Below are 12,896 nucleotides of genomic sequence, written 5' to 3'. Positions count from 1 at the left end.
TATGTAATTAGAAGACCATTTATTTATTTATAGAAGTCTAATATTTATTTATTTTCACCTTAAATAGATTGCCTTGACCCTGTACTGTTAATACCTACTGCTACATCTGTATCCTATTTACAGGTTATGTGTTATTCTTTTCTCATAAGATTTTTGCCATGCGTTTACTTTACTATTTTTTTATTATCTAGTATCGTACTCAATTTACCCTAAAATACAAACATTTCTACTATTTAATTATGTACCACAATATATAAGTATTTCTGTACCAATTCTTATAATTTCAATAATTTTAATGATTGCAGAGCAAATCGGATATTTAGAAAGAGAATCTAATTAATTCAAAATTTAACCAAGTAAAAATGAATCTTTTGACGGTGCTAAACAACCTCGAAATAATTACATTTGACACGAAGACAGTAATAGCCATTGGAGAGTAATAGCCATTGGAGGATACAAACTATTAACTTAATAAAGTGAAAATTTGTTTTTAGGAAAGATAAGATAAATTTCTCTTGTATATAGAAAACAGAATTACATGCAATTGTTTAGATGCTTGGCAAACATATCCACGAAATCGAAAATCGACCAGCTCCCTTGCCTTGTTCCTGCCATTTTAGCTTACTCCAAGAATATGTGTTCCTTCACTCGGCAACAGAACCAGCGACGTCCACAGCATGCCACCACCATCGATCTATTGCGTGAGAAGCCGTTGACACCTATCTCACCGCCACGTCGCCGGGCGAATCCCCTTTTCCGCCGAGCCACCACGTACCTCTCGCCTGCCGGCGAGCTCGAAGAATGGTGGTGGCTTTCTCTTTTGACGATTTGGCCTCGGGGACACCTGGCCGGCCGACGTGGTGGTACTTGCGCCTCTCTCTCTCTCTCTCTCTCTCCTGCAGTTAATTACTTTTAAATTGCAAATTATACGCCTCACTAGCTTAACTGCAAATGGAGCCGCCACGGGGAGGAGAAGACGAGCAGCGAAAGCGACGGCCGGATAAATGTACCGTCAAAAGGTTTCTTCTTTCCTCTTCCTCCTCTTCCTCGCCATGAGAGAAAAACAAAGAGAGCTTTTCTCGTAGCTTCCACTCGAACCAACCGTCGATTCCCGTGGGTTCAGCTGCAGGCTTCTGGCCGGTTTCGACCGCCGAGCTGGAGATTCACTGTACTTTCCCTAATTTGATTTTTCTGAGAGAGAAGGGGGAGTACCCCTTGTTGGTTAATTTGATTTTACTGCCTTTTCTTGATTTGGATATATCTGTGAGGGGACTGGACTGTAAGCGGTTCTTTCTATCTTGTTTGCTGTAGAAGCTCAGTTACTGTTGCTTCCTCCTAGTTTTCATCTTCTCGGATTCTTCGTTGCTTCCAGTTGAATTTTGGTTGGTGGTCTCTTGTCAAAATTTGTTCTCGTCTCCTTTCCCTGTGGGTTTCTTTTCTCTAGTCTTTCGTTATTTCTGGACCGTTCGGTTCTTGCTGGACTTAATCCAATTTGGGTATTCTCAGGTTTTCTTCTACCGTGGAAATTTGTTTGTTTGTTTTTTCCTTCGCGATAATCTCGGGATTTTCGGTGAGCTGGTTGCAATGGTCAGCGGCAACATGTTCTACCGAAGGAAGCCCTCATGGCGTGCCGATGATCTCGTGAGCAGGAGCACCCTGCAATTGGTGAGAGCATTATCCTTCATTCCCTCCTCCATCAATTGCTCTCATTAATGCTGATATATTAATCCGTGGTAATACGGAAAATGTCTAGAAAAACTGATTGTTCTTGTTAGGAAACTTGCAATACTGTGATATTATGTTGTTACTGAATTTCCTAACTTAGACATGGAGAGGGTTCGATAACAGTTGTAAATTCTAATGAGCTGACCTGTTTCGTTGCTGTGTTAAGTCTTTTACCTAGCTGATTATGATATATGCCTCCCGTCCCTTCTCATTTGCTGTTTTCGATGGATATGAAATTGTGAAGTGCTTATTTGCCTGACTATTGTAGTACCCAAAATTGAACTCTATTCATCAATTCTATCTTTACTAGAGTTTAATCAGGATTCATTTGTTCAAGATCTCAAATTTCGTAGTCACCAACATTTGACTAAAGCATGCTGGGCTCATCGGTGTCCTTTCATTATTAAGGAAAATCGATTTTTTGGTAAATTTATTCTAAAATCCACAATATGACATTGATCTGTAAGATCATATTATTTTGTTTGACTCCTTTCGTTACTGAGTTCATTTTTGTGATTTTCCTTTGGACCACTGCAGCTGGACTTTGATGATGGCTCACCACCAGAATATGCTTGGAGAAGGAAAATAAGTAGTCAGGCCAATAGGTTGAAGGAGTTCAATGTTACCTTCAGAGAAGCAATTAAAATGGTACGGAAATATAATTGTCAACATTCCCTGTTCATGGAAATTCTGGCCCTGATTTGTCTATTCTACTGAAATCTTAAGATTATCTGTTGCATGTCAACATGATTGAGTTATGTTTCTCCCCCTGACAATTAGATGAGACTTGGTCTGCGCCTTTGGTCATATATTCGGGAAGAAGCTTCTCATGGAAGGGTAATATGTTGATTCTGTGTGTCATTACCAACTGTTTATTTAACTAAAATCCTGTACCATTACTTTATCCTTCTTTTTTATTGTTCACTTTTAGGGAAATTTTCGGTCCTTGAGAAAGTAACTTGAGGTACCAAATTTTAGTGTAAAATTTTGGTACCTTGAGGTTACTAGTACATAGAGGTGTTAAATTAACACTAAAAATATGGTATCTGAAGGTACCATTTTAAGGGTGTAAAAAACTCACTTCTGACTTGTAAAGTAACAATTGCCAGAAAGCACCAATTGATCCATTCACGAGGGAGAGCGACAAGCCTTCAGCCTCACAAGGAGTACCTCTTGGTGGGATGGGGTGCGTACTAAGTGATGATTGCTTTACTGTCAGTCCTTGGATTCTTTCTGTTGCCAAGATCATTTAATTTGCACCATTTGAGCAGGAGTGGTAGCATTTCAAGAGGCTTCAGAGGAGAATTTAAACATTGGCAGATAATTCCTGGTTCATGTGAAATGTCACCAGTGATGGCAAACCAATTTTCGGTAACTCATGTGACAATTTCACTGTTAAATTTGATGTATTTTTGTCCACATTGCTCTGCTTTGATGGCCGTGCTTCATTATACTACTTTATAAAAGTTAATGAATCTTAAAGCAACATGTTTGATAATATGTAAAGTGGAAAATATGTATCAGGAAACGCTATTGTTTGCTTGAACTATTAGATATTTTTGTTATGATACGTTCTTAGCATTTTATTTCTGTCATGTTTTATGAACACGTTCAATTGTTATTTGTCAAGTTTAAATGGTGAGTTTATTCCCTGAAAACTAACTAAGAATAGCTCAATTAAAATATTACTACCTCCATTTACCATTTCATAATGTAAGACGTTTGACTTTTTGGGTTATAATGTTTGACCATTTGTCTTATTTAAAAATTTAGTATAAATATAAAAAATATTACTACCTCCATTTGTCTTATTTTCATAATTTTTTTTAAATAAGACAAATGGTCAAACATTGCAAATAAAAAGGTCAAACAACTTACATTACGAAATAGAGAGAGTATCACATATTAGAGAAGATCAGAAGCCATAATCACCTTTTTTGAATTAAAATATACACACTTATGATATAATTAATAGAAAATGATTTTTTCAGGGCTTTGTTAACAGTTCCGAACTTTGAATGTTAAATTATGTGTTTCAATTCATCAATTTATTATTTATCATATTATGGCACCTCCCCTATGTAGTAAGCAACTTAACAAAATAGTGAAACTGTTAAAGTTTATTTTATCCTTTAACATGGACTATTCTCTTCATAGTGTATTTAACCAATCTTTCTATTACTGTGAACTATAACGATTAATCGAAGAGAACATTCACACATTTTTCTTCATGTTTTAATTACTGCAGATCTTTATAACTCGAGGAGGAAACAAGAAATACTCCTCTGTTTTAGCTCCTGGTCAGCATGATAGTTTAAAGTATGATTCCTTCTCCCTAATTCCCAATATATATTTGTCTGAAACTTCATCTGGACGTTCTGTTCAAATGGATCTAGCTGAAATCTTCACTGTTCTGATGTAATAATATTTATAGCAATCATAGTCCATATGAAACAATTGGTCAGTCATTCTTATGTTTCTTGCTCCAGGAAATCTAGCGATGATGGTATATCATCCTGGGATTGGAAACTAAGAGGTGATCGTTCTACATACCATGCGTTGTTTCCTCGAGCATGGACTGTCTATGATGGTAGTTACTCATTCCTTGTAATAGAAATAACTCAAGTTATAAGATGGACTTGACAATTACAAACACAGCTTCAGTTAGCTTGGTTTATGACTTCCAGTGCTATTAACAATTAATTTCCCATGGATAGTTGTACATTGCAGTGGAGCCTTTTTTAACAAGTGAATTGCTTTTCTGTATAACAATTAGGCACATTCTCCATAATACTGCAAGCATGAGGATATTACTGATGACTTCTTCGGTTTGTTTAAAGGTGAACCTGATCCTGAATTGAAAGTATCTTGCCGTCAAATATCTCCTTTTATTCCCCATAACTATCAAGACAGCAGTCTTCCAACATCTGTTTTTGTTTACACTGTGAGTATCCGTTGCTTGTGGGAATGCATTTTCGAGAACAGGATATTTACTATGTCCATCGAAATGTTTATTGCTATCATATTTGACACTTTAACCTGTTTAGCTGATCAGAATACATATAACTATCCATAGATGTACCACATGTTCTAAACCCAGTGAATCCAACATGCAATATTGTACCTCTAATTGGAAAGTTACATAGATTTTGTAGATTTACTCAATAAGCTATGGAGAATTAGAACCCACAACTGTGGGACTGGGTGATATAATTATATAACAAATATATGAACAAATCACGTGCTGAATACTGACCAAACTTCCATTATCACCAACGCCTTCACTGACATTAATGAATAAACTTTTACCTTTTCACATAGTCATAATTTTATTTTTGTTGATGGATATGAAACTGCAGATAGTGAATACCGGAAAAGAAAGGGCGAAAGTCAGCCTTGTAATGACATGGGCGGTAGTACCTACTCTTTGCTGTAATGTGCAAGTTTAATTTGAGTTTTCTGTTAGTCCTGCATCTAATTGCATTCCATTCTTGAATCTATCCCAGAATTCTATTGGAGGACTTTCCCACCATTCTGGCGGTCATGTTAATGAACCATTTATGTTAGTACTTTGTAGACTTAAATAAAACATTAAAACTTAATCAATATCTTGTTTGCAAGAGTTAATAATTAATGTGCTGTTAACTTGCAGAGGAGAAAATGGAGTTTCTGGCGTGCTTCTACATCACAAGCAAGTCATTGTCTGCTGATCACTTTTCCTTCTATGGTTGTTTGACAGATATCCTTTGTCACGGATAAGTGCCACACGAATTAAGAGATCGTAGTTTTGTCATCGTTTGCAACAGTACTCCTGTACTGGTTCGCTCTGATACAGTTTGAAACAATAACATAATGTCATCATATCCCATATGATTGTATTGAAAAGCAAGAAATTATGCCTATATATGTACTATATTCCTGTATGCTGTCTAATGCGATAAACAATATTTTTACTGATTAGCTATTCCTAATGTTTCAGGACTGCCAATGATAATCCTCCTGTCACTTTTGCTGTCGCAGCATGTGAGAACCAAAATGTAAATGTTACTGTGTTGCCTGCTTTTGGGCTTTCTGGTGAAAGTTCCATTACAGCCAGGGAAATGTGGGGCACATTGATCCAGGTGATTATATTCTTTGACTTCACATCTATAAATAGGGGAACTCTTCTGTTATTGATGACCGCGACTCTCATATTTATGACTGAGACTGTATCAAACCATCTAAATGTTTAAAAGGATGGTTGTTTCGACCGAGATAATTTCAATGCCGGCCCTAGCATGCCTTCTTCATTGGGTGATACAGTTTGTGCAGCAGTTTGTGCATCCACCTGGGTTGAACCACATGGAAGATGTACAGTTGTATTTTCCCTGGCCTGGTCATCCCCAAAGGTTAAATTTAAGAAAGGAAATGCATACTACAGGTAACATACACCATCTTAATATCTTATGTTTGGTGATAGTCATGTTAATTCAAATGAGGATGGTTATGAACATAGGTAGCAGTCCTATATTTCATATTGCACAGCCTCCATACTATGGCATGACATTAACTAATTTGTAATCTATATGCCTTTACAAAGAAGGTAGTGGCACGAAATCTATCACGCAGCACACCACAAGACATTCCTTATGAATTGCTCCATATATTTTTTCTAATTTTACAGAATAGAACTTTCCATATTTTCTCTTATTGGTCGGCCCTAAGCTGGCGAAAATGATGTGCATTTATATTTTCTATATCCAAATTATATCGCTTTACTAGTTCAATAAAATTCTATCTCATTCTCTGCTGACAGGAGGTATACAAAATTTTATGGAACTTCTCCAAGGTCAGCTATAAACTTGGTGCAGGATGCCTTGATGAGTATGTTCCCTATAAACATCCATTATGCATTATATATGCATCTTTAGGATGATGGCATAGATTTAGCATTGTTGTGATTGTTGTTGTCTAGTTGTCTTCTTCTTGAAGAACCTGGTTTTATTGATTGATTCAACTGCTACCTTTGTCCCATTTGATATGTACTTTATCTTGTTACCTATGAAATTATGCCTACTGATATGATTGCCAGAGTATAAGCATTGGGAAGAGGAGATCGATAAGTGGCAGAGCCCAATTCTCCATGATGACCGGCTTCCAGAATGGTATGTGTACATGACTTACTAGTTATGTAGAGCTTTGTGTTAAGTTCTTACTTTTCATTAGTCTACACAAAAGTAAATATCCTTGTGCTTTATTTTGCTTAAATTCTTGCAGGTACAAGGTTACTGTCTTTAATGAGCTCTACTTCCTAGTTGCTGGAGGAACTGTTTGGATTGGTACTACTCGTATTAGCTTCCTACTACTTTTTTCCATTTCCCCTTCTCTTAGGCAAATTATTTTCAGAAGCCATAGCCATATGATAAATTATTTTGGAGATAAAAAAACATTTTATTAATGTGAGTAGTTTCTTATTGAAAAGATCCTATTGGCATCCTTACTGCAAGTATCAAGTGTCAACAACAAACCATGCTCACATGTTGTTCAATCCTGCTTTCATGTTTCAAATGACCCATCTAGAGAATAATGTAAAAGATAAAAAGTTCAATTGCCAATTTATGGATGTTGTTTCTTTTTGTTGATATATATTCATACTTAATATTTGTTATGAAGTAACTTGATTAGTTATATTTATTGGTCCATACAAACATAGTCCTTTTGCAATGAGCAGCTATTTTGGAACAAACAAACAAAAGTAAATAAGTAATGCCCATTTCCTAATGAACTAGCACTTATTGTTTGATACAGCAACAGAGTTGTTTCATACAAGTTGCAGTGAAACAAGAAGAAAATGTTCAAAAAGCCAGCTCAGATGGAATTTTTTTTAAGATAATTCTGTCTAGTATATGAACTTTTTTTTTCTTTTTATCTCATTACATCTTCACTCTTGATTGTGAACTATTTGGATAGTTTGCTGTGTGCACACGCAATATAGTATCTTAATTACTTATCTAATGATGCTATTTTTATGGTACTGTATCTTTTTACTCACAGATAGTGCATCTTTGGTGGTTGACACTGAAGAAATGTTGAACTTAAAGATACCTGAGGACAGTGATTCGCCGCTTCATGACAGCACTCACAAGTCTGCTGTTCCACTCATTGGTTTTACCCCACATATAATTGATGACAGAGAAAATGTAGGGAAGTTTTTATACCTGGAAGGAATTGAGTACTTCATGTGGTGCACTTACGATGTACACTTCTATGCCTCTTTTGCTCTTCTGGAACTGTTTCCTAAGATTGAGCTGAGCATTCAACGTGATTTTGCTACAGCTGTTCTGCGTGAAGATAAAAGTAGAGTCAGGTTTCTAGCTGATGGTACTTGGGGTAATCGCAAAGTAATTGGTGCTGTTGCCCATGACCTTGGGGCTCATGATCCTTGGCATGAATTGAATGCTTACAATATACATGACACAAGTAGGTGGAAAGATCTCAATCCCAAGTTCGTGCTACAGGTCTACCGGGATTTTGCAGCGACAGGTGACATGTCATTTGGCAAGGATGTCTGGCCTGCAGTTTGTACCGCTATGGAATACATGGAACAGTTTGACCATGATGGTGATGGTATGATTGAGAATGACGGCTTTCCTGATCAAACTTATGATGCTTGGACAGTTCGTGGAGTTAGTGCCTATTGTGGTTGCCTTTGGCTTGCTGCCCTTCAAGCTGCAGCGGCACTGGCCCGTGACCTTGGACACAATGATTATGCTGAGAGATGCATGGTGAAATTTGCAAAAGCTAAACTTGTATTTGAAGCCAAGTTATGGAATGGTTCATATTTTAATTATGACAGCGGAACAAGTTACAACAGTCGCTCCATCCATGCAGATCAACTGGCTGGACAATGGTATACTGCATCGTCAGGTTTGCCGCCTCTATTTGATGAGGATAGGATAAAATGCACCCTTCAGAAAATATTTGATTATAATGTGATGAGGGTAAAAGGAGGACGTATGGGAGCTGTGAACGGTATGCATCCGAATGGGAAGGTAGACGAGACCTGCATGCAGTCTAGAGAAATCTGGACAGGAGTAACATACAGTTTAGCTGCTACTATGGTACTCCATGGAATGGAGAATCAAGCCTTCACTACTGCAGAAGGTATTTTTATTGCCGGATGGTCCGAAGAAGGCTATGGGTATGCCTCTTATTCCGCTATATTTATGTTATCAGCCCTAACATCTCTGTAACCAATAGCACGCTTTCTTTTTCTTTCCCTGCTAATAGGTGTTCTATCTTAACCTGTTTAAGACACGCCTATATTTTTAGTTATTGTTGGATATAATCATACAACATATGTACCTTATTTTGGAAAGAATATTTACGGATTCGTCACTCCTAAAAGTGGTGTTTAACAATTTGCCAACTTACGTCTATGACATGTGGGTCACGGGCCCACTTGTCATAGACACATAAGTGATAAATTGCTAAGCGCCACTACTAAACTTAAATGCTTTCTTCTTAAAACGCCACTACATTCCTAAACTATCAATCTATTTTTCATGGAAACGTCGTACTTGTTGCATGTAATAGCACGCTTTCGTTTTGAAGATGCAGTTTCTTTACTCTGCTTCTGCTAACCATGAATGAATTTCTGACATAACCAGGTACTGGTTCCAAACCCCGGAAGCATGGACGATCGACGGCCACTACAGGTCACTGATATACATGCGGCCCCTCGCAATCTGGGCGATGCAGTACGCGTTGTCGCCGCCAAGAACGATCCTCGAGGCGCCGAGGGTAAACACCATGGACAGGACCTCCCACATCTCCCCCAGCACGCTCCAGTTTCTCCAGGACAGCGTCAGGAAGATGACGCCCAGGAACAGCTGCTTCGGAAGCAGCAGCTCGTTTAGCTGCGAGTGCTGATGTGTGGTGATGATAACTAGCGATGGTGTTTCAGCTGAGATCACCTGGTGTTACTGGCGAATTCCCTCGGCGATTGTTCCTGCTGTGTACTCAATGTTTCTGAACAGTGTGATCTTGCAAAGAAAACGATGAGCCTTGGGAGAGGGAAGGCAGAGTGTAATCTTCTTTCTTTTTTTTGTTGTTTTCTTGTTGCCGCCATCAGCTGTGATCGATCCTAACCTTGTATAATACGGAGTACTGTACAGATTTATATATGTGTGTATACAAATCTATGTCATCTTGGTCAATGTCAGCTAGGAACTTTCTGAGGCCTTACTTTGGACGCTTTTTTCATGACACCTAAAGAAATAAGTCTATTCACACCTTCAAACTATTGTACAAGTCCAGGCGGCCCACTAACTCCCTCATTCTCTAATGCCATGACAAATGAACTTCTGTGAGTGTGATTTTGCCCATCTGTTTTGCTAACATTTAGCAGCTTAAGAGCTCCTTTGCCAGCCAAGAGAGTATTATCATCCAGCTGTGGAGAGGTTTCAGTTCTATGTCGCAATTTCTTAGAGTAAACGGAAGGTAGGAATGAAGGGGTGGGAAGCAAAGGTGAGGAAATTTAGCTAAATAGCTCAGTGGCACTTGCAGTACTCGAATCTGCTTGAATGCATTTCACCTATGCGAGCCATGGGTGAGAGGGTACGATCCATTAGAAATAAAGTAAACTCACCTCTTACACATAGGCTGTGTTCAGCTGTTTAGGTTACTTATCCCGATTCTCTTATTTTTCGCCCGTGCGTTTCCCGAACTGCTAAATGGTGTGTTTTTTAAAAAAATTATTTATAGGAAAGTTGCTTTAAAATATTATATTAATCTATTTTTAATTTTTATAATTAACAATTAATTAATTATGTACTAATCTATTACATTTTTCACGTCGAATAACTTACACAAAATAAATCCAAATGAACACGGCCATAGTCCTAGGACACGCATTAGCAAACTGGGTAAGGATGTTTATGTGATATTCTTCCCAAAAGTAAGACCATTTTTATAGGTGTTTCAAACAAAGCATAAATTGATATATTAAGGTGTTGAATTAAAAACTTGAAGGGATGAAATATAAAACACTATAGGGGTTAGCCAAAATTCAGGTAGCTCATGTGTTGGGGAAAAAATTGACTTGTAGAGTAGTTTTATCTCCATTTTATAGGTAGTCCTAAGACCACCATTGAAACCACGCCACAGGATGTTCCTACCCCTTATACATCGCAGACTTCAGATACAAACAATCACATGCTAAAGGATGCTTGTGGAGTTGCGTGGTCCCATTCATGCTCCTGCAGGGACTTTAGTTGTTAAATATGTGATCCGAATTGTAACTGGAATTATATCCGGATTAGTTTCCTAGTAGGTTTCTCCCAGTTGTTTTCTACTAGGAGTCGGATTAGTTTCCTAATAGGATTCTTTCGCCTAATCCTACTAGGACTCTTAGATTTTCCCCTTATATATACTCTTGTAGTTTGCACGGGAAGAGAAAAGTTCTCATTGTTTCCCCTGCATTGTAATCATATCCTCATAGTGATTATTGCCGGTTGGCGCCCGTGGTTTTTCCCGCAAGGGTTTTCCACGTTAAATTCGTGTCTCGTTTGTGCCTTTGTTTCTAACAAGTGGTATCAGAGCAGCGAAGATTAATCTACGCTACGTTGCTACCGCTGACCGGGCTTTTTTCCGGCGATCTACAGAATCGTCGTTCCGTCGAGATCAGGTCGGAATCGGCGGCGACTCCGACTCGACGTCGCGTCCGCACAGAAGAAAAAGAAAGGAGCAGACGCACGCACGCAGGAGAAAAATTGATCGTTCCAAGGACAAGCCATCAGATCGTGCCGTCCAATCCGCGCTACTGTAGCAGCTATAGTACAGCTACAGTAACAGTATCGTTTTTCTTTCCAGATTTAATTGCTACATTTACCCGATCTTGTGTGCCCAAAAGTTGTCAGATCAACTATTGTGCATCGTTCCGAGCACTGGAGTTTCGCGTATCTGCTTGGATTCAACATATTAATACCAACAGATTCAGGATTTATTCCCAATGGCGAGTTTAAAGTATGATCTACCTCTTTTGGACCGAGACACAAGATTCTCATTGTGGCAAGTGAAGATGCGTGTAATTCTTGCACAGCAAGATCTGGATGATGCACTTGATGGATTCAACAACAAAAGGACAAATGATTGGTCCGACGATGAGAAGAAGAGAGACCGTAAGGCTATGGCATATATCCATCTTCATCTATCCAATAATATTTTGCAGGAAGTGCTTAAGGAGAAGACAGCTGCCGCGCTGTGGTTGAAGCTGGAACAGATATGCATGACAAAGGATCTAACCAGCAAGATGCACTTGAAGCAAAAGTTATTTCTGCACAAGTTGCAAGATGATGAGTCTGTGATGGATCATCTCTCCACATTCAAGGAAATTGTTGCTGACCTTGAGTCCATGGAGATAAAGTATGATGAAGAGGATTTAGGCCTTATTCTGTTGTGCTCATTGCCTAGCTCATATGCAAATTTCAGAGATACTATCTTGTATAGTCGTGATACTCTAACTTTGCAAGAAGTTTATGATGCTTTGCATGCCAAAGAAAAGATGAAGAAGATGGTACCTTCTGAAGGATCTAACTCACAACCAGAAAGCTTGGTTGTTCGGGGCAGGCAACAAGGGAAGAACACAGACAACAAATCAAGAGACAAAAGTTCTAGTGGCTACCGCAGGAGATCAAAATCCAGAGGCAGGTATAAGTCATGCAAATACTGCAAGAGAGGTGGACATGATATTTCCGATTGTTGGAAGCTACAGAACAAAGAAAAGCACAAGGAAAATTATAAATCGAAAGGTAAGCAAGAAGAGCAAGGTAAAGCCGCAGTTGCTACTGATAATAAACCAGATGCAGAATTACTGGTTGCTTATGCTGGTTGTGTACAAACCAGTGACGAGTGGCTTCTTGATACTGGATGCACCTATCATATGTGCCCTAATAGGGATTGGTTTACCACCTATGAACCTGTACAAGGTGGTAATGTTTTGATGGGTGATAATACGCCCTGCAAAGTTGCGGGCGTTGGTACTATACAGATCAAGATGTTTGATGGCTGCATTAGAACATTATCAGATGTGCGGCATATTCCCAGTTTAAAGAGAAATCTCATCTCTTTATCTACTCTTGATCGCAAAGGGTACAGATATTCCGGTGGAGACAGAATTTTGAAGGTAACAA

General features: G+C 38.5%; 1 protein-coding gene across 4 annotated transcripts; it reads left to right on the top strand.

The window, feature by feature from the left end:
• The first annotated feature begins 954 nt into the window (after window positions 1–954).
• LOC102719405 (non-lysosomal glucosylceramidase-like) lies at window positions 955–9,994 on the top strand. Of its 4 annotated transcripts, none has more exons than XM_015839738.2 (19): window positions 955–1,019; window positions 1,507–1,665; window positions 2,263–2,373; window positions 2,506–2,562; window positions 2,835–2,911; window positions 2,997–3,096; window positions 3,974–4,044; window positions 4,215–4,261; window positions 4,566–4,669; window positions 5,085–5,138; window positions 5,232–5,287; window positions 5,378–5,416; window positions 5,705–5,846; window positions 5,961–6,145; window positions 6,521–6,588; window positions 6,797–6,869; window positions 6,982–7,043; window positions 7,759–8,905; window positions 9,375–9,703. In XM_015839738.2, the coding sequence occupies exons 1-19, from the start codon at window positions 1,005–1,007 to the stop codon at window positions 9,634–9,636; spliced, it is 2,829 nt and encodes a 942-aa protein (XP_015695224.1). In that variant the 5' UTR covers window positions 955–1,004; the 3' UTR covers window positions 9,637–9,703. The 4 variants fall into 4 exon arrangements, with proteins under 4 accessions (XP_015695224.1, XP_006657654.2, XP_006657653.1 ...); XM_006657591.3 differs by having other exon boundaries at window positions 956–1,019; window positions 4,215–4,315; window positions 9,375–9,994; XM_006657590.3 differs by lacking the exon at window positions 955–1,019 and adding an exon at window positions 1,026–1,168 and having other exon boundaries at window positions 4,215–4,315.
• Window positions 9,995–12,896: the final 2,902 nt, after the last annotated feature.

The sequence above is a fragment of the Oryza brachyantha genome, chromosome 7, assembly GCF_000231095.2.
Source record: "Oryza brachyantha chromosome 7, ObraRS2, whole genome shotgun sequence".
In the NCBI taxonomy this organism is placed as follows: Eukaryota; Viridiplantae; Streptophyta; class Magnoliopsida; order Poales; family Poaceae; genus Oryza; species Oryza brachyantha.
The sequence above is the reverse complement of the archived record's forward strand: the minus strand, read 5'-3'. Positions and strand labels throughout refer to the sequence as shown.

Bases quoted from the DNA above. Each gene is read 5' to 3' on its own strand.
- LOC102719405 (XM_006657591.3), top strand. The intron at 4,670-5,084 runs GTGAGTATCCGT...ATGAAACTGCAG, and splicing joins CATCTGTTTTTGTTTACACT to ATAGTGAATACCGGAAAAGA. The intron at 6,589-6,796 runs GTATGTTCCCTA...TATGATTGCCAG, and splicing joins GGTGCAGGATGCCTTGATGA to AGTATAAGCATTGGGAAGAG.